Genomic DNA, 26,071 nt, shown 5'->3' with positions numbered 1-26,071 from the left:
TCCATCTGTGATAATACAAATAAATGAAACAGTATATTGCCATAAGTGAATGAATTACGTAAAGGTTTTGTTGCGTGTATCATTTTGTGTTGTAAGAGGACACATCCTATTGCTGAATTGGGGGGGAAAAAAAATCAGTTCACATCTCAAAACAGGCTTATGTAGTATCTGAGTACAGCAGAGCTCAGCCTGTGAAGTCTGAGGGTGATCAGAAGTCCTTGTTAATTTCTGGACGGATTTTGATGATGTAGATTTTTTTTCTTATCTGAGTGTAGAAAAAAAAATGGAGCAAAGTTTGTGTAATGATACCTCTAGGTACCAAAATTAGTCAGTGCAGATTTTAAAAGACAGCGTGCAACATCTGTGCACCAAAGTATGTTCTTTTAAAGCTGTACTCCAGAAGGAAAATGACAAAATTTGACCACTCTCCAGCAGCAGTAGCTTCTGGTTTGCCAAGATATTTCCCCATTTTATATATGTGAGGTCGTTTTAGGGAACCTGCAGTTGTTTGTTTTCATGTAATTTAGTGTTTTTATAATTCCTCCTCAGTGCTTACAATAAGGAACTGACTCAAAATACATGTGTGTCAAAAATTTTAGTGTTTAGAGCAGCCATTTTCACTCTGAAAGGATACAGTGATGCCGATTCTTCCCCCATTTATATCAGTGGTATATCTGGAGTAGCAAAATCCAAGCCAGTGTTGTTTTGGAAATGTGGCAGTAGGATGAGATTAAAATTAAACCCTTTCTTTATGTTTATAAACTAGATTTCATTTCTCTCAATTATTTTTGGTTTGTTTGCTTACTAATATTGTCCCTGCTACCAAGATCCTCATTCAGGCAGGCTCCCAAATCTTGTGCCTGACAAGTTTAAGGACCTTCTGCACAAGACATGGGCAGTATTCAGTAAGGAATACAACGTGACATGCTCTCAGAGGCTAGTGTACTGGTGCATATGCAAAGATAGTGTTATTTTAATTATGTGCCTTCCAGGTTGTCATCAGTAAGCCACCGGCAGTTTGCACTCATCTGCTGACTTACCCAAGTAGGAAAGTATTCTGCTTGCTTCCCCTACCTTTTCCCTAAGAGGCTGTAATTCAAAAATATGGATTTGTTACATATGTAGATTAACTTTATAAGAGAATGTAGTGCTTCAGCCTCAGATAGGCTGAGGTGTTATTATTATAACAGGGGGCCAAACCCTGGGTTCTCCTTTCCCGCTGAGCAGAGTTTCTTCATGTGCATAAAGCAACAGGTCATAAAGAGGTAGAGCAGCCACTGGGCTTATCTGTGAGTTCTGGGGTTTAAAAGCATATTGTTTTGAAATAACATAATCGTCTGCCATGAACTGATGAATCCTTAAGATGTTTCAGGCCCAAAGTACACAGGCGGCTTTCAGATCCACTTTTGGGTGTGTATTTCAGCAGTTCTTGCGTGTTGCCTGGAGTCTTTTAACTCTTGATATGCTGGAACCTTTAAAAGGATCCCAGTGATTCTCCTATGCTTTAGATGCTCTGAAAAATGCTGTACACTGAGAAGGCGGGCTGTTCCCAGTCCCTATGATCTTGTTCTGTTGGAGGGCAATCTTTTTTCTCCCTCTCTTTTCCTTTCACAAGCTAAACTTGAAAGCAGCAGCAGCAGCTATATGCTGCTTTCAGTCCTTTCAGTCTTGCCTGGGGGGAGGATGAGGAGCAACAGCACAGCCTCAAAGAAGAGTTTGCTTTGCTTTAATTTTTGTTTTTTAGCTTCATATTTTGAACACAAGTCGAGTTATTGTTTTCTAGCTCTGTTCAAAAGCCTCACATCTGAGGCTTTTTAGTGCGACTGTGGTTCTGTGGTTGGGGGCATGGTTATTAGGTGTTTGGATCAGGTTTGGCAGTAAGCTGTGAAAACAGGCACTGGTTTATTTTTCCTACTGACTGCCGTGACAGTTGCAATTATTGTCCATTGTTCCTAGGTGGCTAGAAAGGAGGGAGGATACAATAGAGCATTGCCCTCTGGGGGTAAATGAATTTGACTTACAGGTTCTTGGGGGGTCAGGCAGGCTGATTATTTAGTGCCCAGGAATGTGGTTTTCATGGCACCGCCAGCCATGAGCGGCCAGCAAACAATGGCTCAGCTGTATTGCAGCTGTATTTAGTGAGTCGACGTGAAAGGTGTGCGAGTTGAGCTGCTTTATAGTCACTTACGTGTGCACACACACATATTATGGTAGAAAATGTTTTTGTCCTATAGGAACTTACAGTTATTAAGTTTTCCAGTTGTGATTTTTTTTAATTAACTTCTCTCTATATTTGGCCTAGCAGCTGTATTTTTATTATTTTTTTTATTTCTTTATTAGTGATATTTGGAAACCCTGCACAAGCAGTGTCTTATTATTAATACACCCTGGAATGTGGACAGCTCTAGAAGCTGTACTGCCCAACTGTCTTATGTACTGAATAGTTTTTTCCATTTAACTGTTCAAAATCTCATTGTGTTTTTCATTAGATCTGGGGGAGTTTTAGTACGTCATGTGCTAAAGTCTCTGTACTAGGCTACATATTGTTAATGCCCAAGTTTGTGTTATTGCCATTGAGTTTTATTCTCTGGGAGAGATTAAAAGAAAGGGAGATGGAGCAGAAGACTTTATTTTCTATTAGCGTTATTTCTGTTAAGTTAGAAAGCAGTAATATTAAAGATAGGAGAGTTGGCGAATGGCTGGAAGTCAGCAGACTCCCACTTGTTCCTCTCAATTGCTTTACTACTTTCAGCAGCTACTTTAAGACCTGCTTTCTTTGTCTGCATGCCTGTAAAATAGGAGAACCATCACAGTATCTGCAGAGGTCTAGCTACAAACTTGCCAAGATGACGGACGGTTGGAAGGGTCTATATGTGTCCCATTATTAATGGAAAAGGAAATGTAGTTATTTCATTCCAGGGCTTGACAAAAAGGTACTGCAAGTTGTAAAATGGAGCAAAATTGAGAAACTTTCATATCTTCAGAAATTTTAACTCAAATGCCTCTGTTCAGGTAGTCTGGAGCTAAATACAGAAATGCAAGTTTAGCATTGGAGATTTCTTAAGAAATTTTGTTTTGAAATCCATAGAATTTTTGCACTGTTCAAAACAAGTCAGTCTATAGTAAACCCCCCAAAACATGCTGTTACATTGAAATACTTTTAAATAAATATGTAAAACTGTATATTGAATCAGTTAAAGCCTGTTCAAGCTTGCTTATATCCATGATACTCAAGAACAGGGCTCAAAAGGCCTCTGGATTATTCATGGATAATGCAGTTTATTGGATTCAGTGGAGCAGAGAGAACTTCAGGTCTCAAACCGATCATCTACATGAAGGAAAATTATACCCCCTTTCTGCCTTCAGCGTAGCTGCCTGATGTCTGAATTGCAGGCTCAAAGTGGTTGCTTTCCTACAAAGCAGATGCAGCTTGTAGAGTGCGTTGATGATAGCAAAAGGTAAAAGAAATCTATTTCTGTGCTCTTCAATGTCAGTGGCCATCCCTAAACTTTGAAAATTAACATGAAACTTCTGTTTCACTAGTGTCAAGCCCCTGAGCAGACTTCAGGGAATGGTGCTGGCCCCCCCTTCCCCGGGTTCATCATGAGGTGAAAAGTCTTGCTAACTGATGGGAGTGAGGCAGCTTTAACCATGATGAGAACTCTTTTTAAAATTCCTCCCGTGTACACAAAGGCTTTCTGCTAATCTTGTCCATCTCTGCCTTATCAAGAGTTGTCAAGAAATAATAATACATATTTTTTATGTTCTCCACTTAGCTAATTTTGAATAGGTGTGTGGAACAAAAGGCTAAACTAACTTGTTTCTAATCTTTTGGAGTTGGTTTTCTGTTGAAGCGAGGGCATTGTTAACAGTGATTGCACCTGAATCTCTCAAAAAAGACTGGGCAAGCCTGAACCTGATATTTTTTGTTGTTGTTTCAAAATCATTTTCTATTGTACAGGTTAGGTCCTAAACAACTCAGGTGAAGTGCTTTGTTCACTTACTGTGAAAGGATCATCGTTAGAGTAAAATCAGCTCTTCCTTCTATTTTAAGTCATTTAAATCTAGGTGACTCCAAAGATTGTACTGAAGTAACCACGGATTTATGAGTGCAATGGAAAGCAAGATTAGTCTACCAATCCTAATCTTTAATGCATGATAACACAGACATTGGTTTTGTGCAAGAAACTGGCTTCCATGTTACAGGAAGTATCAGTGCAGGTATTACATCAAGCTGTGTTTGATGTGTGATAGAGCTGTGTTTGCTGAAGTCTCTGATTTTGCTTGTACGTTCAGAAGATGGGGCATGAGCGAGTATGCAGTGAACTGTCTTACTACTGCCAATAATGGATAAAGAGAAATAATCCATTCAGCGATACTATAGCTCATCAGAGCCCATGAATTAAAGACATATGTTATGTAGATTCAATGTATGGATTAAAACGGATAATCTGGTAGGTGACACACAGAATCTTGAGATAAGTGGGCTATGCAGATTTGGTGTATGGATTGTGACGGATAATTCCATTTAAGTAATGCTGGACAAGTTGAAGACAAGTAAGCTTTGGGTAGTGCTCAGGTTGTGTGCAGTAATCCAGTGAGTGACACTTTGGATCGCATAATCTGTAAACTGAAGACAAGGAAGCTGGGAATTCTACATTTGGATGGGAAAAGGAGGAGGGGGAAGGGGACAGAGATTATTCCCAGGGAATACACTGGGTTTAAATCTTTGACTAATAAAGCACAGATCCCCAGTAGAGGTCTGAAAGCTCCACACTTTTCTTAGGAGCTGTGTGACTTTGTATTGACAAATGAATGGTTGAAAAATATTTGCAAACTTGTGTCAGATGTGGAAGTTTTGCATTATTTTTTTGTGGATAGTATTGTATTTGGAGTGGGGAGAGCAGGAGGGTGAGAGTCGTAAGTGGAGGAGGTAAGATATGTCTGGTTGTCAGCTTTTAACTGTTGTAAAATTCAGTATTGCAACCTACTTAGTATCTTCTTCTCTGTGTTTATTTTCTTGGGGGTGTTTAACAGTAGGAAATTGCTGACAGTGAGCTTTAGTCCTTTGTTAATAGTTCAGACGTGTTGGAGTGGGGGCACCTGTGGCACACAGGGGAACCGAAGTTCTGAGAGGAAATTTGGCAGCTGCTGAAATAGTGGAGGTTGATCACAAAGCAATCTGATACTCTCAGGCTGCAGAGGAGTAGACAGTGCCAATTGAAGCACACCAACGCAGAACTTCTTTCAGGCCAAATGAACGCTTGAAAATGGAGATTGTGACTGGATGGAGCTGCTCCTGTTTGACCCTAGAAACTGAGTTAGTGGAAGGAGGATTGGAGGAAGCTTTTAAAAAGCATCTAAAGTGCAAAAAATGTGAATTTGTAACGAAGCAGCAAATTTGAGCTGTTGTGGACTTATATTTTCTATGTAAAGGTACTTCATTGGGTCAGAAAAAAATCAGATGCTATTTAAAACAAATACAACTTTAATTTTTGAGAAGTTAATAGAGAAAGTAGAATGAAATTGAATTAATTAAAGTAGCAAATGCCAATGGCTTCATTTTGTTTGAACATATGGAGTCCAAGTCATTATATTGGAAAATCATCCTTAGGGTTGGATAATAAAGGGGACCTGAAGCAGTTCTTCCTTTTATTAAAACTACCTGGAAGATGGGCTGATAGTGTTGCTGAGCTACCACTACCAGTTTGTCAAAACAAAGCAGATACACACATTTTAAACTGTTTTTTCCTACTAACTGCATAGAATTCCAGCAGCAAATGCTATTTCCCTACCCTAGTCCTAGCTCGTTGTCTAGACAGTACAACAATGAATAACCTTTGAGAAATAGTCTCAATGCAAATGTTGTCTATTCCTTTTGTAACCTTGACAATAAGTTACTAACCTGGTTGAATACCAAGCTTTGTTTGCAGTGTACTGTACCAAAACTTTCTGACAGCAAATAAAGAATACTCCCTGACAGCTTCTTCCCAGCATTGTGAAATAGTAATGTGCTGGTCTGTTACAGAGCAGACAGTTATGTTTTTGTCCCCACAGAGTATGAATTCTTGAGGGTAGTAATGGCAAAAGAGAGTAATTGTTCATCATTTGTTTTTATTCGTTCTGCAAAGTCTTCCACTGAAACCTAAAAGATTAAGACTGTCCATATGCTGAAATAACTTCTTTCTAGCTTGCTGTTCTGGAAAGGATTTTTATTTGTCAAGCAGAAGATTCATTACCTAATGTAGGTCCAGACAAATCAAATTCAGTTCTGGGCTTTTTCTTTCTTTGTTTCTTTTTCTGATGCCTGTGGCTTGCTGAGTGAAAAGCAGTCAGAAAATTTTCTTTTATTATGCTGACTTCCCATATCAATCAGATGAAATAATTCAATTTAGCAAGGTAGGTAGTTGTAAGTGATAGCAGTCATTGTGTAGTGAAGTTGACTTAAATACTTAAATGCCAGGTTTTAGATGTTTGTATCCTGATAGCTCCAGGATTTACTGTCCTGAAAAGCTGTGTTCCAGTCCATAATAAAACATTCTCTGAAGTATTGATTAGGGAAGCATCAAGGGGTTTGCACATGTGCACAAGCACATGCCCGCATCCACCCACCAACACATACAAGCAAGTACATAAAGTATATAGTCATTGCCTGGTCATAAACATCTGACATTTCCTTTCAGAGACAGAGGAAAGAAGAGTTTAAATTCTGAACTTACCTCAGTCAGTAAGATCTGTTTATCAGACTACATTTCCTGAAGGCACGTAACACCAGCTCCCCATTGCCTCACATATACAACTGGGGGTGGTGTCAGCAGCACAGCCGTCTGTGCAGTGAAGGGAGAATACTCCTCTTTAAAATCAAGTTATAAATAGATTTTATTTTTTTTTTTAGGGTGAGCGTGACAAAGATTAGTTTGCTTTTAAGCAGAAGACGACTAAGTGGCCTGTCTATTTTACTTTTCTGGTTTCCTTACTGAGCAGAGTCATGTTGGGTTTGGATTTCTGAAGTAGCAAAGTTAAAACTGGGGTGGGAGTTGGGAAAATACAAATAGTTGACAATGGGATGAGAATGAAACTCTTAAGATACTGGGGAAAAATGAAAAAGTGATACTTTATGGACTGTTGACATTTGTATTTGTTCTTTGGATATAATAGCAGGAGTTTTAATTCTTCTGAGAACAATTTAGTTATAGTTGTAATAGGTTGTAAACCACCTTCTCAGCTCTTCCTCAATTTTGTATCAAAACTGTTATGTCCCCAGCTTAAAAATCACACTGAAAAAACACACCGCTGCAGGAAATGCTTGAAAATGACTCATTTCTTAGCTGATGTATAGGTTGTAGTTATGTTATCACCCTGTTGTCACATCAGAGTAAAGTTACACAGAAACTGTGTTGTGGCATGGTTCCATTCCTTAGTTAATCGAATGGTGTCAGTAATTGCTTCGTTAATAGGGTCCTTTTGGCTAGAACTGTAACTGATACCAAACTGGATCAAGCAAAGATTTAATTATTTAGCCTGTATCTCTGTTAAAGTCAGAGGAGAAATTCTTGGATTTACTGAGTATTTCTAGTGACTTCAGCAAGGCCAGCAATGAAACATTTTATGGTGTGTAAAGTTAGGAATTACTTTAGGTGAGTTTCTAAAACTTTACATCTGAGTTTTCTCTTAAAAATGGTAATGCATGCTACTACCTTTCTACCTGCTCACAGTCTTTGTGAAGACCAATTAGCTATTGATTAAAATGTAAAAAAAAAAAACAACAAAAAAACCTCTATACTGCACACTCTAATTATTATTATTCAACATAACATTATTTTAATACAGGGCACCTCAATATATATTCTTATTTCCATTTAATATTTTTCCCCTCTACAAAGCTTTGTAAATACAGGAGGATTTTTTCCCTTTTGTAACCATAGTTAATGATATGAACATAACACAGTAGTATTGTGTCTTCCAGGCTTTGTACTCACACATTGTTTTCTTTGATTTTTTCTTTGAAAGACAGATGCTGACAGTTCAAAAGCTATTTACGTAATTACTTTGATAGTAAACTGACTCGGGGGATACATTTCACTGTCTGTATGGGGGTGTGTGAGCATGCACACGAGCACCCCTGATTGCTAATGTTCCTAGCAGCTTAATTGAGACATGTCACTGGGATTGAGAAGAGCCTTGCCACGTCTCTGCCCCTTGCAGAATGCACTGTTTGCTGTGTGGCAGCAAGTGGATCTGTAGGCTGGCTGCAAGAAAACATTCTCGTCGCTTCAGTGTTTGCAGCAAAAGCTTAAAGTGCCTGTTAAAGAAAATATTGGCTTTCTTAATTTCTCATTTACATTCTCATTCTGTCTAATAAATTATAATAAAGTATTTACTGTTTTGATTGCAAAAGCAGTTTCTCTGCCTTTTTTTTTTTTTTTTATTGCTTTGGTTCTGTTTTGGGTGGATATGCCAAGGTTTCTCCTGTTCATTTTCTCACTTTAAGTGTGTCATTTGGTCATATTGGTGTCTTCATTCTAATGTTTATTAAAATGTTACTGTCACTGCCAGTCTGAGACTGTGAATCAGAACTAAGAATGTGTAATAGTTTATTTCACATTTGAGTAAATTTCTTTTACTACTTAAATACTATTATGGATAGTGTTGATCTGAGATGAATTTTAGATTTGGCGATACAGAATGCCACTAATTTGAGTCTTCTTTTATTGCCATCTGCTGTGGGTGTTGCATCCACAAACATGTTTTTTTTTCTTTTTCTTCCCAAGTCTCTTTTTGTGGTGACAGAGAATAAGCTGACGCATCTGGAAAGCATCTTTTTCTTTTTTTGGTCATTCACTGTATCAACCCATAGAGTATACTTTGATGCTTTCTTGCCTGAGTTGTTTTGATAAGTTGTGAAAAATGCACATTTTGCCACACCAGTGGTAGAGTACAGACAGAACGGTATGAGCACCTATGGCAATCTCCTAAAAGGCAGATGGCCTGATGTTGAAAAGCTTTGTCAAACACAAAATGTGCAATATGTATTTGTTATGGATCTGCAGGTAATTAAGAGTAATTTTTGAGGCAGGCATTGATGTAAGCCACACTTCTTTTACTCTTCACTCAATACCTGTGTGACGTGGTCTAGCTTGCTGTCAAGTTATACACTGTAGTGATGGGCACTTCTTTTTTCTCCCATCCACACTGCATGGTTAGAGTGAAAGCATGGTGTGTGTAGTACAGACCGTCTCCAGAACCTTTCCTAATTCTGCACTGCTTGGAGCAGCAGTAAGTGACTTGAATAACAAAGTGGCTAAAAGTAGCTGCTGGGGTGTGTGGATTGTCCTCCCTGAGGTTCTAGTAGTGTTACCAGCCATGGGAATAAGTCGTTAATTCCCAAGCAGTATAATATAAACAACTCTCTTTATGCAGTTGGTGTTGTAATTACTTAAAACACTGACATATTGGAAGCTACAGAATTCTTAAACTGGAAATCCCCAAGCTGCCAAGACACTTCACATGATGATAAAGGTTTAGATCTCATGTGAGTTAACAGAGAAAAAACAGTGATGATAGAAGTCCACCAACCTTGCCTCCTTACAATCCACAGCACCTAGAAAGTAATGCAAAAATGGCCACTGGTGCTTTTAACTCTGCAGTGTGTTTTAGTTCCTATCACATTACTTAAGTAATGACTAAGCCATTGCCCTCAGCTCACCATCAAATAATAGTCAAGTAGGGTTTGGCCTTCATTTGTTATGCAAAGTAATTTGTAAATGGCAGCGGTTGAGCTGGCCATTGCCACAGAAGAAATTACAGAAAAAGTGTGCTAGGTGATCAGGGTAACATAAAAAAGTCCAAATTTAAACTAAATGCAAACACTGCTTCGTTGTCAGTGGGGCTTATGTAGATGTGTGGGTAAAGCAAGGGGAAGTGTACTGGGAAGCTCATCATCTCCCAGTGCATCCACATGGCTGGTCTCTCTTGGGTCTGGTTTGGTGTAGGTCACTTAGAAGTATGGATGTCTGAATACTTTATAAGGGACGGTACCCTAAAGAATTGAAATTATAATTGAGTACTATTGAAGGCATTGGAAGGACAGGATAATTACAGGAAAATGGAGTACCTACTAAGCTGTGTTTTCCAGAAACTGTTCTCCAACTTTTTTTTTTTTTTTAAATCTACACTGATAAATTCTCCCTTTTGGTTTATTAGCAAACTGAAATTGCTCAAGAAATACAATGCAAGAAGGCTGCCTTTTGTCAGACTACTTCCACTCCAGTTTATAAACCAAAGGAGTAGTTATGTGTTGTACTTACTAAGCTAGTAGACACTACACTCCCTTTGGACATCTCAAAGTTTCTTTCAATCTCTTCACAATTACTCAGTTTTTAGTTTGGTGGATTTGTGCCTCACTGTACAGTTGTGGTGTGCCTGCAACCTCATTGTCCTGACCACTTGCTTTGAGTTATCCAGATCTTCCTCTTGTTCCTGCTATTTAAATAAAGCAGTTGTTTTCCCAGGAAGGAAAGTTTTTGGTGTTTTTTTTTTTGTCCTCCTCTCTAGGTAAATCAGATTAAAACGGGAACTGCAGTAGGTGGATGGCCCTGTGGTTCTGCAGTTGTTTCATGTCATGGGCAGGGCATTGGCACGTGGAGCGTTCTGCTGTCTCTTGAGAAGGATGGTCTGAACTCTGGAGCACAGGGCTGGGTATCAACATTTCTTTTGCTGCTGCTGTTGGTAACTAGCTCTGTGACCTCTGTCAGTTTACACATATGGAAACAGTTTTCCACCTTTCAAAGGTGTGGTGGAGATTAATTTAACTTTACAACATGCTTTTTGATTCCCAGCTGAAAGCTACTGTGGGAGCTCAAAATACACTGATGAACCAGTACCAACTGAAGATATTTGATGTGTGTCAGTATATTTATCAAGCAGTTTATATGACGGTGATTTCTTTTTGCTTACTCTACCTTTAGGACTAAGCCAATTCTGTGTATTCTTTCCCCCACTAGGCCTTTCTACCTCCCTCCTTCTTGTGTACACTGACCAAGTTTGGAATAAAATCTCTGCTGAAAAAAATAACAAAAATACTCAGTTTTCAGATGTTTCAGTCTGCCTAGACTGTTATGCTGCCAGTGTCAGCATACTCCTTGTCTTCATTAGATGAGCATTACAGTAGACCAACATGTTAGCTGCAGATAGGACAAGGAAGGGGCTGCTTTCTAGGGTAATTCTTCTATGCTGCTTGGAAACACTGCACCCTTTTTCCTATGGAAAAACGGATGAAGGATGGAAGAGTGGCAATAGACATTTCTGATTAATTGTATGGCCAGGTGGCAAATGCATTACTTGTAGCAGTTCTCTGTCTCCAATGTTTGAAATAAAAATCCTAAGTTAAAAGTGTTTTCTTCAGCAGTGTTAGTATTTTAACACTGCCTTCCATTCTTTCTCGCAGCTTTTAAGAGAACAGGTTTACAGTCCTATGGTTTCTGTTTCAGTGTGTTTCTCAAGTTTCCAGCTTGTACCACAGTTTTTTTGGAGACTGAGAATATACTGCTGTAACTCTTTGTTACATGATGTGAATATTTTCACATGACTCTTTAGCATCTTAATAAAAAGTTAACATTTCCTTCGTATGAAAATGTTGATTCTTTGGCTTTTCCCACTTGTGTATATGCTGTTTACAAATGCAGTTAAGGGCTTGGACTTGGCCGACATAGGAAATGGGTTGTGCTTGGGAGTGCAAGGTTGAAATGAATGTGAATTGAACTATAAAGCAAAGGGCCCTAACAGTGACACCTCTAAGTCTGTGGTAAAGTCTTTCAAAGAAAGAAGTAGATGATTCACCACTTCAGACATTAAATCCAATCTAGAAGGTCGTAGTAAATAGTAGTAGAGAACATTCCTGCGCTGACAGGGGGGTAGACTAAATGAGCTATTACCAGTAGCTCTTTGCCATGTCTGACTGATAGTTGGCTAGGAACATGTTTAGTATAGTAGCCAATTTTTCTCTCTCTCTCTCTTTTTTTTTTTTCACTTGGAGTGCACTGGTGACGTTGGCAGAAGAATACTTCCTGTATTTGAGAAAGGTTTGTGTGGCAGGGTCGTCCCAAAAGCAGGCTATTTTCAGAGGAAGCATAGACACTGGTAGCCTGACTCCTTCTCTAAAGCTTGTTTGAGAAAGGGTTTCAGAGGATCTGACTCATGTGGGAGGGGGTGGTGGTGGTGGGGCTATCTGGATTAGCTGTTACACATATTTTCTAGTCTTCTAAATTCAAAGTTAAATGATCCTGGATGCCCTAATAGTACCCATCTTTTTGTTTTAGTGTATGATTCATAGCTTTTGATTTTTCCTGGAATTTTTTCTTCCCTTCTAGCCACTGTACTTCTGCATAGAAGGAGAATTTTGACAGAATGATTATGAGAGTGAGGTAGTCAGTTCCTCTGTCTGTGTCTACTGAACTCCTCTATTAAAAAAACCCATCTAATGGCAGTACAAATGCGAGAGATGGAGAGTTGCATTTAAGTCAGCTTTTCTGATCCGTTTATGCAAGACTTCTTCCTTCAAAAATACTCATCAGTGGCAGCACCAGCAATAGTAGTTAGTGACAATTTAAATAGTATATAATTTCATCCTAATCAGGGCAGCTGTAGATGATAGAACAGGTAGCATCCTGACAGCTGTTGTGAGCTGAGCTAGTAACAGTGAGAAAGCTGGGCGTGGGGAGTGAGAGAGGTATCCAGCACCCAGGAGAGACTTCTCTGCTTCCCCTTGATTATAGAGGGATGCTAAAACACACCTTACACTTTCTGTAGGTGTCAAAGCATTGATGTGGCTTTTTCTGACAAAAATGTAGATGTCTTTCAAAACTGGAAGTGTCATGAAATGTAAACAATGCTTAAAATTTGAAACTATCAAAACAGGCAGTATTTTTTCCCATATTAATCTGATAAAAAAAAAAAACAACAATGGAAAATAGATGAAAGGGCAAGGAAGCGTTGAAGAAGGGCAGCAGATCATAGCATGTGTGTGGAATTATCCTCTATGGCTTATTTTCCTGTGGAGGAACATGTCCTAATGTACAGTATATTGCAATGTGCTGTGGCTTTTTAGTTCTGTTAAAGCTATGCTTATAGTGAAGATGCAAAATAAAAACCTGGCTAGCTCTAAATTTCTTCTCTTTTCCTTTTTTTTTTTTTCTTTTTTTTTTTTTTTCCCCACCATATGATGCCCAGGGACTCCAGAAAGCCTCGCTGAGAAAGAAAGGCAACTCATGGGTATGATCAATCAGCTGACCAGTTTGCGAGAACAGCTGCTAGCAGCTCATGATGAACAGAAGAAACTGGCTGCATCACAGATTGAGAAACAACGCCAGCAAATGGAGCTGGCTAAGCAGCAGCAAGAACAGGTGAGTGATTATTATAGTGGTTTTCAGATTAAATAATTTTCTAGAAGGACTTTCCAATAGTTAATCTTTTAGAGTTGATACTTTCAAATTTGCTGGCCATCCATTTTTTTTTTCCCCAATTGTTTACTTAGGTGAAGAACTTTGAACAAAACCATATTGGAAGAATTCTTTAATTTGCGATATGTAAATGGTGCTCTTTGTCTTAAAAAGGTCCACCTTCCATTGTGGAGATATTCTTGTCCAATAGGAACAAAATAAACATGTAAATTTAGCCCTCTTGAGTAATCTTTCAATGCTGCTTGAATTTGGTGATGCTGAATAGGTATAAAAGGAACAAAACGCAGCACTTGGATTGTAATGTGAGAAACGAAAAGGTTGGTTTTGCCAACTGTGGAAAAAAGTGAGGGGAAAAACTATATAAAGTCAGTGAACAAGTGTTAACATTTTTCTTCTACACTTGAGAGGCTTCATTTTCAGCTCTTGCAAATATGCCCTGTGCTGAAAACTCAGACGTGTTTTCACATGTGAGCAGTTCCAGCATGCACACTTGGACACATGATATTTTATGTAAGGACACAGCTTTTCTAACAAATTTGCACCATACAAGTTTTAACAGAAATGATTATCCCTTTTTGTACCTAAACATGATCTGGGAATACTTAGACATCTGGTTTAAAATTTTGTCATGAGTCCATTGTGATACCTCTTAATGTGAAAGCATTTTTGTCTGCCTGACCATCTATTTCAGCTTGTCATGAGATTTAGTTTATATCATAGAATTGCAGCTATGTGACTTTCATGAAACTCACAAAATTCTTTAAAATCTGTCATAGTTGTCATACTTCAATGTTTATCTTGCACCAAACAAGGCTCAAGATTCTAAACTTACTGCTGACACCTCTGGACATTTTAGCCTTGGTTTTCCCTATTTTTCATTATTTTGAAACCTTATCTTAAACATTGGGGATTTTGACCTAATACCTGAACTCCCACATTGGGAGAACAAAACTGACTTATCTGTTTAACTAGAGAATTTGTATGTTCTTCGTATGGAGGAGGTAGATTATGGTTAAAAGTGGAATTGGCAAGATTATTCTACGGGGAGATATCCTGCAGGATCTGTTTCCTTTGCTCTACCTTTTAAAGTCATTACAGCTGCAGGACAGCTGAGAGATCTGAAAATGAAAAAGAAAATTGAGAGAATGGAAAAAAATTGGAAGAAATCCTGAAGGATAATTATTAGGATAATGAGGTTTTCTTTGAATTTAAGACATTGTGTATGATTCTGCATTCTACAGAAATCAAAATAACCAAACTTTCAAAAAAAGAGTTTGATAAAAATTATTTGGCTTGCTTAAGGAGAGCCTCTAGAAAGAAAATCTTTTAGATGTAGAATTAACCATGAGTTTTTTTCTGCTAATAGTTTAATAATAGAATGCACAAAATTTCTCCCGGTAAGTATCTATAAGTTCCCATCTGACCCTGAGATGTGTACATATACCACAGGGAAGGAGCAATACTCCTTCTGTTTGTACTGCTGTGCTATCTATTCATGAGAGCAGAGCTTTTGTGATGACTCGGATGAAAGTTGTTCAAGTTTACTTTTTAAGTTTGAGGTATGTAACAGTTTATCTCCAACAGCCCTCTGAGAACTCTAATTTGATACTGTTAGCTTTTTCCTTGACCATGTGTAAAATGTGTCTGCAGTGAGGTTCACAATCATGTAGTCAATGGAGGAGGGTGGAAGTCCTTCCTTATGGAAAATGCACATGGTTTTTAAGAAGACACTTAGGAGAACTCCGTCAGCTTCTATAAATCAGCTTCAGTGTTGAGCTGTGTTGCCTTGCACTGCCTCCTTAGTTCCTTTCAGCTGATGGGCACATTGAAGAGGCAGGGATTTTTCCTAAACCCAGTTCCAGTCTCTTTTGTGTCTGTTTCTGCATCAAGGAAATGCCTCCCTCCTGGATGTCAAATTTCCTTTATTTTTTATTTAATTTTGTAATAGGTGGTGCCAAACATAAAAAGAATATTACTGCCCAGCCTCTTTTTTTTGCATTTCCTGCCTTCTCCTACTATTTTGCAGTTTCTCTGCCAGTATTGTTCTTCCTCCAGCAAGTTGGAGCAAATGAGTGCTCACTTTTAGGGGGAATTTTAACAGTGCCATTTCAGGTGGTGAAAGGGGAGAGTTTTTTGCATCAGTCCTTCTCTTGATACCCAGCACAACGTTTTCCATCAGATTCCCTTTCACACTAGTATTAACTATGATTTGCTCTTGAATATGAGTGCCTTACTTCACAGTGTCAGTCCAGGCTCTGGCCACCTTGCACTTGAAGGCTTCTTAGCTTTATAGAGCAGTTTAAAGAACCAAGCAGGGTGGAAGTTTACTATGCACCAACTCCAGGAGTGGTGATACATATCTCATGTTTCTTCTGTGCAATTTCTCCGCAGATCGCAAGACAACAGCAGCAGCTCCTTCAGCAGCAACACAAAATTAACCTTCTTCAGCAACAGATCCAGGTCAGAGATTGTTTCCACACATGCTTCTGTTACTGCTCTTCTCTTTTCAATTTCCCCATGCTTTACCTCAGGCATTATCATAGAATCATAGAGTCATAGAATCATAGAATAGCTTGAGTTGGAAGGGACCTTAAAAATCATCTAGTTCCAACCCCCTGCCATGGGCAGGGATACCTCCCACTAGACCAGGTTGCTCAAAGCCTCGTGCAGCCTGGTCTAGGTGTCCACAACTTCTCTGATCAACCTATTCCAGTGTCTCACCGCCCTCAGAGTAAAGAACTTCCAAATGTCTAACCTGAATCTACCCTGCTCCAGTTCAAAACCATTGCCCCTTGTCCTGTCACAACATACCTTTATAGAAGTCTCTTTCCAGCTTTCCTGTAGGCCCCTTTCAAGTCGTAGTTTCTTTAAGAATCTCTGCAGATGGCTTGCATCTTATTTATGGAAATACATGAGGATGTTTTCTGTCAGTAAGTAAAAAAGATCAGTTTCTCAAGGGCCTTATATGATTAGCAGGGTTGCTATAGGATCAGGAAGAGGATATGAGAGGAGCTGGTCATATGAGCAAGGGTTTGCAGGACCAAATTATCTTTCAGTTATAGATAGGAGTGGCAAAAGTCAAATCTGGTCAAAACATCGGTTGCATTCAGTAGAGTATCTTGTATAGATGCTAGATATCTATAGATTTACTGCTAGTAGTAGAAAAAAAGTCGTTAAGCCAACATAACCAGTAAACTTTATTTAATTTTTTTCCTTAAAGTGTTCAGGAGTTTCTTTTTATGCCATTGACTGTGTGTAATTACCTTTCTTCTAAGTATATATCCATGCTCCTGTTTTGGGAATAATGCAGATCAGTTTGCACGTGAAGGTTTTCACAGAATAACAAAGGAAGGGTTTGACATTTTACAGATATCTAGAATCATGGTAAAATCTCTGTCTAAGTATGCAATTATGGATAGAGCATTGCAAGTAACTGTGGAAGTGGATACTGTGCTCTGTTTGTTCAGTAACAACAGGATTTTTCTTCCAAAGCTTCCCTTTGATGTTTCAGGATTAGTTGCCTAAAATTAAGGGCCATATCCATAACTCACCTAAGAAAACTTAATTCCATCAAAATCAGAGGAATTGTGTGGCTCCACACTAGAAGAAAAACTGGCTCTGTCATTTCAGAAGATATTCTCTCAATATCAGGACTTGTGTAACTCTAAAACTTCTGAGGAAGGTCTACCCCTTTGTTATAAGGCAACTTCTGTACAAGATGCACTTCACGGAAAATGATGCTGAGATTGCCTTGGCTTTGACCTATTTTCTTTTCTTTAAATTTGAATATGGGAGGGATTTTTCTTTATTACTGTATCTTTAATAAGACTTTAAAAAGAAAAACAATGGTGGAACCTCTACAATAGCAATGAAAGTATTTACTCTTTCAGTGTTTAGCTATAAGAGTGAGAGAGGAAGCTGTTTTGTAAGCAGAGAATAAAAATAAATTGAAGTAACATAATTTGACCCCAAGCCTTTTAAGTTTTAAGGCCTTGTAGATAAGAATGAAGTATGTCGTTTTTAGGGTAGTGAAGAACACTGATTATTGATAATGAGATGTAGAGCCTTTCATCTCTTGATCCCTGGTCCATGTTTGACCTAAGTCAGTAGTAAATGAAAGTCAGCTAGCTACTATCTGATACAAGCCACAATCCTAAGAAATGATTTGGAGGTCTGTCTCAAGGAATTTTGAATGAAACACTGACCCTGCCGAGGTCAGAATTTCACCTTCAGGGTCTGCTTCGCACAAAACCCATCAGATTTGGGGCACCTTCCTTTTGGATGGTCACATGATAAAGGTCAAGAATTGAACAGGCAAAGAGACAATACAGTCTTCTCATTCCCATAGAGATGATCTATTTGTAGTGAAATTTTGCTTACACTGCCTGTCTCATGACAGTTCCATGGTCTGTATGGTCCTGAACCCTGGTTGCAGTCCAGTTACTGTGAAGGACAAAAGCATTTAAAAGTAAAAAAAAACCCAAAACAAACACCCTTACTGACAGTGAATACAATGCAAAACATTTCTTCTCAATTGCATGCTTAGTTGACTGTTAGAAGAAACAATTCTTGCAGAAATCTTCCTTTGTATCTAAACAGAGACAATGAAGTCACCCTAACATGCCCGTGTCTCAAACGGCCTGTGAGTTTACAGTCAGGTTACGGTAGGTAGAACAAAACTGTGACATGAATGTAGCTGTGAGTTCAGCTTTTCTGACCTTGCCTTAATTAATCTAACAGGCTTCTGTCACATTGGCCCAGAGTTTTTAAAGAGCATTAGATTTATTGACAGGGAAATATTTCTACAAAGTCTGGATAACTGTTTGACTTATGTGCAATTGAATGATTAGACTGCAGTTATGAACACAACCTATTTATGACAAAGGACTCGTTTTACGTGAGCCAATTTTTTCTAGGCTTGTAAGAGTTGCCATGATTCCAGATAAATTATTACACGGAAAAAAAACATTGAAATATTGTATTGAAAACATAATACCCTAAGGTTAAAAAAAAAGCACAACCTGAGTGACCCCATGATTTATGATCCCTTTCTCTAAGTGTGCTAACTTGGAAACAGTTCCCTCTCTCTACTCCAGCTTACAATCACTCAGACACATACAATACATAAGCAAGGGACTTAGAGGACTTCATCTGCAGAGTATAACTACAGCTCACTTAAAATAAGCCACTTTTATGATGCTAAAAAAAGATGGATTAGCTATTTGAGCTTAGAAAAATGTAGCTCTAATTGGCATGTCTTTTTCAAGTTCATCTCTTCTGAGTTAACTGGCAGGAAGTATCACTGATGCAGAAGACAAAAAGCTTGTCTTTGTGTAGAGAGTTGAGTAAAGAGATAATGCTAAACTGGAGAAAAGTTGCAGATTAGATTAAGAATCTGCATGATCTCAGAACGCTAAAATGTGATCTAGACAGGATTTCATATTTTGGCAAATGTGGGGTTTCTGGTTTGTGGGGTTTTGTTGTTGTTCGTTTTTTTCCGTTCCCCCCCCCCCCCTTTTTTCTCCCTTTTCCTTTTTCCCTTTCCTTTTTTCCCTTTTCCTTTTTTTCCCTTTTCCTTTTTTCCCTTTTCCTTTTTTCCCTTTTCCTTTTTTCCCTTTTCCTTTTTTCCCTTTTCCTTTTTTCCCTTTTCCTTTTTTCCCTTTTCCTTTTTTCCCTTTTCCTTTTTTCCCTTTTCCTTTTTTCCCTTTTCCTTTTTTCCCTTTTCCTTTTTTCCCTTTTCCTTTTTTCCCTTTTCTTTTTTTCCCTTTTCCTTTTTTCCCTTTTCCTTTTCTGTTTCCATTTCCTTTTCCATTTCCTTTTACCCTTTTCCTTTTCCCTTTCTTTTTCCCTTTTCCCTTTCTTTTTCCCTTTTCCCTTTTCCCTTTTCCCTTTTCCCTTTTCCCTTTTCCCTTTTCCCTTTTCCCTTTTCCTTTTAATGTTTCTTTTCTGTTTCTTTTTTTCTTTTTTTTCTGCTTTTCAGGATGTTCTCAACCTAGTTTGTGAAGAGGTTTGAATTTCTCTAAGTAACTAAACATCCCCCCCATCTTATTTTATGACCATTTGAAATGTATCCTGCCATGCACACTACTTTCTGTTCTATTTAATCTCGTATGTATATGTACTGAAAAGGTTTTTCACTTTAACAGTTTCAGTCTGCTGAATATTTGGGATCTTCTCCGCTGCACACTTCTGTCTTGCTATTTTACCAAAAAAGAAACTGGAGTGCATGTTTGTTAACTTTTTGGTATCAGCAGCCCAAAAGATCTCAGGTTGTGTCTCAAAACAGTGATCTGCAGCTGTAGAAAAGGCTGAGGAAAGAGTATGCAGACAGCAAGCATGGCTGGCTCAGCAAGTTCTTGGACTAAATTTAGTTTTGTACTTTGGGGCCTCCGGGGAAACTCTTATCTTGGCTACCTCATCTTCTTTTGTGAGGCCGCAGTCTGCTTCCTAGTGTCTTTGCTCTAGAACGTGGCAAAGTCTGGGGCTCTGTAGCTATTACATCAGGTGGATAGAGAGTGGAAAAAAAAAGTAAGGCTAGTTGGCTCCTTTTTCATGATGCTGAACTAGTACCGAGGACAGACAATGAGTGTGCCTGGTGTTCTACCTGGTGTTCTACCTTGAGGGGTGTCTCAGAGATGCAAAGTCTTGTGCAACAGACACTTTCTACTTGCTTAGAGCAAAAGTCTGCCTCCGGTTGATGACTGAATAGTTGGCTTTGAAGCTCAGTGACAAATGTCACTGTAATTGAACTGTATTTAAAGCAAAATATAATTGTTAAAATTCATAAAGCAATTTATATTTGGTAGGCCATTGTTGATAAAACAGGCCTAATTTGCATCTTAAATTGTCATAAAACCAATGCTGCTTATCTCACAATTTTGTAGAGAGCTTGACAATATTTTGTTTTTCCCTCAAGTCCCAGCTCTTGGAGTCATGTGATGACAAAAATGCCAGCTTTCATTTCTTCAAAATGTAAACTTCCAGCTCTCATATTTTCAGGCAAAATCTGAAACCATGAGCACTACAAGTTCCAAAATTAGAAGGCAAACAAAACGGAGGCCAAATGTTGTGTTTTAAACTGCTCAGATTTTTAGTAAAAATTTTTTTGGAGAGCCCAGCTCAGGATCTTGGAACATTCTAGGTTGCAAATAATGTGAAACTAAGATCTCAAAGCAGCAGGAAACAACAGCACTGCTTTACTGTCTCTACCAGTTGGACCACACTTTTGTGTTTGACTTTTAATGCTGCCAATGCTTGGTTACTAATTTCTATTCATTACTGGGTGATGTACTTAGCCTAAGAACTGAGTGCTATCTGAAACTGGAGAGTAATTCCTGTCAATCAGCCACCATGTGATGACTCTGTGTTTTAATAGAGGGATTTCTTTTTCCCTCAGAGCTAGAAACTTGTCAGCAGATGTTCTAATGGGATTTCTGTTAGAAGGTTTAGACCTCTGAAGCCTGAGAGGATCCTGACTAAATTCTGTTTCAAAGCTAGAAAGGCATGCCTCTAGCCTGCTCCTCCTGTCAGGTGGGATGTGAATTCTACCTGGTGCCTGGCCAGATAGTGCAAGCAGCTCCAGAACCTGGTAGCACCTGGCAGGAATACCAGGAGGCCCTGCTTCCAGGCAAAAACCTTACTGTGGCCACAATGGCCTCAAGCTTTGCAGATCCTTAGCAGCAGGGAGCATAGACACTGTGGCACTCCAGACGTTGCACTCCTTTGGGCTGAAAGGCTTTCCTGAATCCCTCAGTTGCCTTGTGTGTCCTCCCAGCCCCAAATAAGGCTTTCTGTAGTGAGCTTGGATCCAGATTGCTGCCCTTCCCATCCTCCGACAGCTGGCTCTGTCCTTTCCACATGAGTTGTGCTGGTAGATGGAGAGGCCTGGCTGTGCTACTATGTTCCTGAATCAGACTGGGAATCATTTTTTTTTTTCATTAATTTCTGAGGTTTAAGGTGTTGTTCCAATTTGGAATGTTAATAAAAGCTTAAAGACTTGGAATTTCCTGCAGGATGGTTAGTCCATTTTGTAGCCAGATCTTTTTTTCAAAATCTAGATGTATTTTTGGGGAGGAAAGAAGGATTTGGTTTCTCGGTTATACAAAAGTTCAGAAAAATATTTTTTAAACTTAACGTGCAGTTTTGAAATGACACAGTTGTTATTGTCAAAACTTTCCAAGCACCAAGAGCTTCTGGGTTGATTTCAGCTGTCCAAAACACTGATAGAGACCTCCTTCTAGAGTCATAATTTAGACATCTTGATTTACCCACACAGTTCTCTCTGTTGATAATGTTTTGTTGTATAGATTTTGTTGCTGCTTTTGAACTCCTCAGGTGAGCAAACATCTGTTATCCAGAGCTGGCTGAATGATGTTCAGGCTTGTTGATGTTCTCTTACTTAAAGGAAACACTGAGATCTTGATTGACCTAGTTCAGATGAAGTTTAGTTGTAACAGTACTGGTGTCTTTCTTACTGAGAGAAGACACTGACCGTCTGTGACTGTATGCAATGAAATGTAAAGGTTTGTTCCCTGCCCCAACAAGTTTGCACTCTAAATTATACTTCCAACATAGCTCATTCTTTCACTTTTTGTCTCTTGCTGGAAAGCAAACTCCAGCAGGCCACTATGTGAGCTAAATACTTGTAGTACGTTGTGCTTATAATAAGGAGAGTTGAGATCCTTACCCTTAATCACTGCCGTGTTGGTATCTCCGCAGTGCAACTATGCAGATTTGTGAAATTTGTTTCCTGGTCCTCAGCATCTTGCATGGCTGTAACCCAGAGTTCTCTAGGAGGCTTTGAAGGGCTGTGGAACATGATCCTTTCACTTGAGATATGAAAATGAACAACCACTACATAAATTCATGGTTACAGATTTAGTAATACCTGTTGCTTTCATACTACCATTTTCCCTGTGAATTCTGATTTTCTAAGAAGTCAGTGATGGCAAAGCAGGGCTTTCTGGTGCTACAACCACTTTGCAAGCCATTGCACAGAACAGTATTGGTTCTTCCTTAATTAGAGTCCTTAATTGCATATCAGACAGAGGTGAGGACAAAAGGCTTTCTTGGTAGACAAGAAAGTTGTTGAAGTGAGGGCCTGATCCTGCTCACACTGAACATAGTAAAAGGCTTTTATTCATATTAGTAGGAGTTTAATGAGGCCTTTCTTCCATAGGAAACTCTGAGAAAGTATCTTCCTCCTCACTTTGAAAAATGTTTTCAGAACAGACTCTGTCCACTGAGACAGTTTGGGTTTTGTTTTGTTTTGTTTTGTTTTTGCCAGTGTGGATATGACAAGCTGTGACTGCATAGTCGAACCGAACAGGCTCCTAGATTGGGGACATTTTGTCCAAATTCATCATGTGTCAGGAGCAGCTGTTTTCCTGCAGCTTATAAACATGGGCATACTGGATTCAGTGAGACAGGCCCAAGAAGGAGTCACACTGCAGCCTTTCCCATGACTTTGCAACCTCTTCCCAAACAACTGAGGTTGCCGGCAAAGAGGCTGAACAATTGTTTCTCACAAAAGCTCTGCAGCTGATGTCCTATCAGTTATCAGAATGACTTGCCTGTCCCTTGAGTGGGAAAAAGCCCCTGGGAAATAAATTATTCAAAAAAACAACCCAAAAAACCACACACACACACACATACAAAAAAAAAGACAGGGTTGTGGGAAGAAATAGGGAAAGGGAGGAGTAAAAAGAAAAATCTAGGCTAGCAGTCAGAGTGAGCTAATTGCTTGCTGGCCTCTCAAGTTCAGCAAACAATGTGTGCTTGGCTGAAAGATACGATGAGTGTACTTTAGAGTACCCTATAGGCTTGCCTTCCATTGCCATTAAAGTTACATAAAAAGTGGCAGAGGTGTTCAGCTGCACTTATTTCTGTGCAAAGCAACGTTTTGCTCCAATATACCAAGTTTTTACTTCCCAAGTAAGGTGACCGGTAGAGCAAGCATCTACAGATAACTTCATCTTGTGCCTTTCCTACGCTCATACAATCTAAATTTGCTGATTGGTCTAGTTGCACCAATGTAGAAAAGGAAAATATGATTGGAATTTTGTACAACCTGAATTTATTGAGACTACAAGGCTGTGTTTTCATCAGATAGTCAGCTTTTTCACCTGTGCTGAGCTACATGATTGGAACAGCACTTGATTATAATGCAGCTTTCTCCAGTGTTATCTGTCCAAATGTTCTAAAAATCTGAGATTATTTTGAACTTTATGACTTTTTTTTCTTTCTGCTTTAGCATCTTTCCTTAATTTCTGTTTTGTTGGTGAGGTTTCAGTGTGCCTATTCTCCAGTTCTCTCACACAATCACAAGGGAGGGCTAGAAATATATATATATTTTTTTTTAAAGCCAGGACAAAATGCTGAAACACCAAAAATAATCCAGCAGCTAGGACTCTTTGAGAAAAATATTAGCAAAGATAGTCATTGCAGCTGGCAACACAGCACACCAAGGCCTCAATAAGCATTCTCTCAGAGACCTCTCTTTCCAGGGCTCTGTCTTCCTTTCTGTTTTCAGCATCTCTCTGAGGCACCCTATGACTTTTTCTGCTTCCTTCCACCTCCGACTCCCTGGCACTGCAGTACCGAGCAATCTTCCTTACACAGCTGCTCACCCTTTCCCACGTCAGTTCCTCCGTTCTACCAGCCCTCTCTTTTCTTTCCTTGTTATTATTTTCACAGTCTTTTTAATTCGTTTGGTACCCATTTGTCTACCTGTGTAGGTATTTACACAGCAGGCAGCAGAGGTACAAAAGCAGAAGGTACCGCTGTAGTTTGTGTAAGTGGCTTAGAAAGCTGAACGTGGACTTTTTGTGGCTGTGATCTTGTCCGTATGGAGTGTATGTAGTCATGAGCACTTTTGTTGTGCAGCCAAAAAAAAGGCTGCTACTGCTTCCTCTTCAGTAAGGTAAAGCAGGGGATAACAATAAATTTTTTACTGCTGGCTGGTGGAGGTGTTTAGGATGTGTTTTCTTTATATCTTCATCCGCCCCTAATTGAAGATGCTTTAAAATTGAATGACTAGCAGTCAAAACGTGTTTGCTTCAAGCTGAGAAGAAAAATGCTGGTGTCTCTCCTTCCAAACTGATTGCGCTTTGTACACAACTGACAGCCACAGTCACTTTGAGTGACTGATAAGTGGGAAGCTTTGCCACTTATCAAGGAATGCACGCTGAAAAGAAAGGACTGGAGCCGTTCAGATGCTTTGGCATGTTCAAAATAACATCTCACATCAGTCAGACTCAGTGGCACAAGGAGACATTTCAAAATAAACTTTCCATCTATCTATCTATCTAGAGGCAAAGATTCAATTTAACAGACAAATCACTGTGTGGCATCACATTGGCTCTGAAAATGAGAACGTCGTCATAAGGGTCACCAGTTGCAAAATGACTGAGCTGCATAATTTGAGAGCATTTATTGTGGGGTCTCACTCCCAGAACAAAACTAAATCTGAGAGTTCACAACTGCATATTAAGTCTGGTGGCTTCTCTAAACTGGGAGTTTGCAGTCCTGCTGTCCAAGTAATACTTGGTTTATGTAGCACATGACATCCTGAAGGATCCCAAAGAGAATGCAACTAATCCAAATTCAGATCTCATTTTATTTCCTCTGCAGTATTATGGAGTATGTTTGGGATTGCCTGGCATTAACTAAACTCAGAAGATGTTTCTTTTAAGATTATTAGGAGTTACTGTGTTTTTTAGTGAGACATGACATAGAAAGTGAAACTTTTATTGGTACCTGTTTGTTGGTGATACTGTTTAGTGATACTTATTAGGAGATTGTGACCTGCAGGAGCTGAGATGTGAGGGTACGTTTTCTTGTACTAACTCTCTAATGTCAGCACTAACAGCCAGTGTAGGGTTTCATTGGCCCACTGGAGGTGGTAATTTTTTGATCTACCTTACCAAGCATTGTAAGAGTTAACTTGATAGAACCCTCCCTGCAAACATTGTGTAGAAATACAAGCATAAATCCTCAGAGCTGAGATGGAATGCAGGTCTTCACATTAAATGGTGAACAGGGAGATAGAAGCAAGTAGCATGTAACTTCCTAAATTTGGGCAGGAAATACATGGTGTTGACCTATGCCCACTATTACTACTTAAAAAAAAAGCTGCTGCCAGCTTTGCACTTCTTATCCTAGCAACACTGGGAATGTTGATGTAGAAGGACCATTATCTTCTGTTATGATTCTGAGCGCTGCATCGGGGCACCTGATTCTGCCCAGCTTGCTGTATCTGAAATGATTTCTTTTCTAACCAAAGCAGCTATGGGTGAGACATAGCTTATTTTTGGCATTGCAGAGTTGCTACCAGCATCCATACCTGTATCAAGAGGGAAAAATTTGAGGATTGTTTAGATTCTACTGGCAGTGACTTGCTTTTCTGAGTCATCTCTTGCCATCTTAAATGGTCATAACTTCATTTTGATGCCTCATTCAAAACAGAGTACGTTCAGCTCTTTGCTGGAATAATGGCTGAAAATGATTCAGAGGGAAAAGTATACATTCACCCTACTGAATCAGCTCCACTGGCTTCACCACCTTGGATTTTTCTCAGACAGCTGGCATCCTAAGATTGACAGTGCTTTACTCTG

The 26,071-nt window shown here is 39.1% G+C and overlaps 1 protein-coding gene across 4 annotated transcripts in view; it reads left to right on the top strand.

Moving 5' to 3' along the window:
* Window positions 1-26,071, top strand: part of SOX5 (SRY-box transcription factor 5) — a 257,211-nt gene that overhangs the window by 98,493 nt on the left and 132,647 nt on the right. For all 4 annotated transcript variants that reach the window (XM_054386406.1, XM_054386407.1, XM_054386405.1 and 1 more), the window contains exons 4-5: window positions 13,228-13,400; window positions 15,849-15,917. In XM_054386406.1, the coding sequence (XP_054242381.1) occupies window positions 13,228-13,400; window positions 15,849-15,917 (242 nt within the window). The remainder of the gene's footprint in view (window positions 1-13,227; window positions 13,401-15,848; window positions 15,918-26,071) is intronic.

Source organism: Indicator indicator, chromosome 14 (genome assembly GCF_027791375.1).
Source record: "Indicator indicator isolate 239-I01 chromosome 14, UM_Iind_1.1, whole genome shotgun sequence".
NCBI classification, from domain to species: Eukaryota; Metazoa; Chordata; class Aves; order Piciformes; family Indicatoridae; genus Indicator; species Indicator indicator.
Note: the sequence above shows the minus strand (reverse complement) of the source record. Positions and strands in the feature narration are given on the sequence as shown.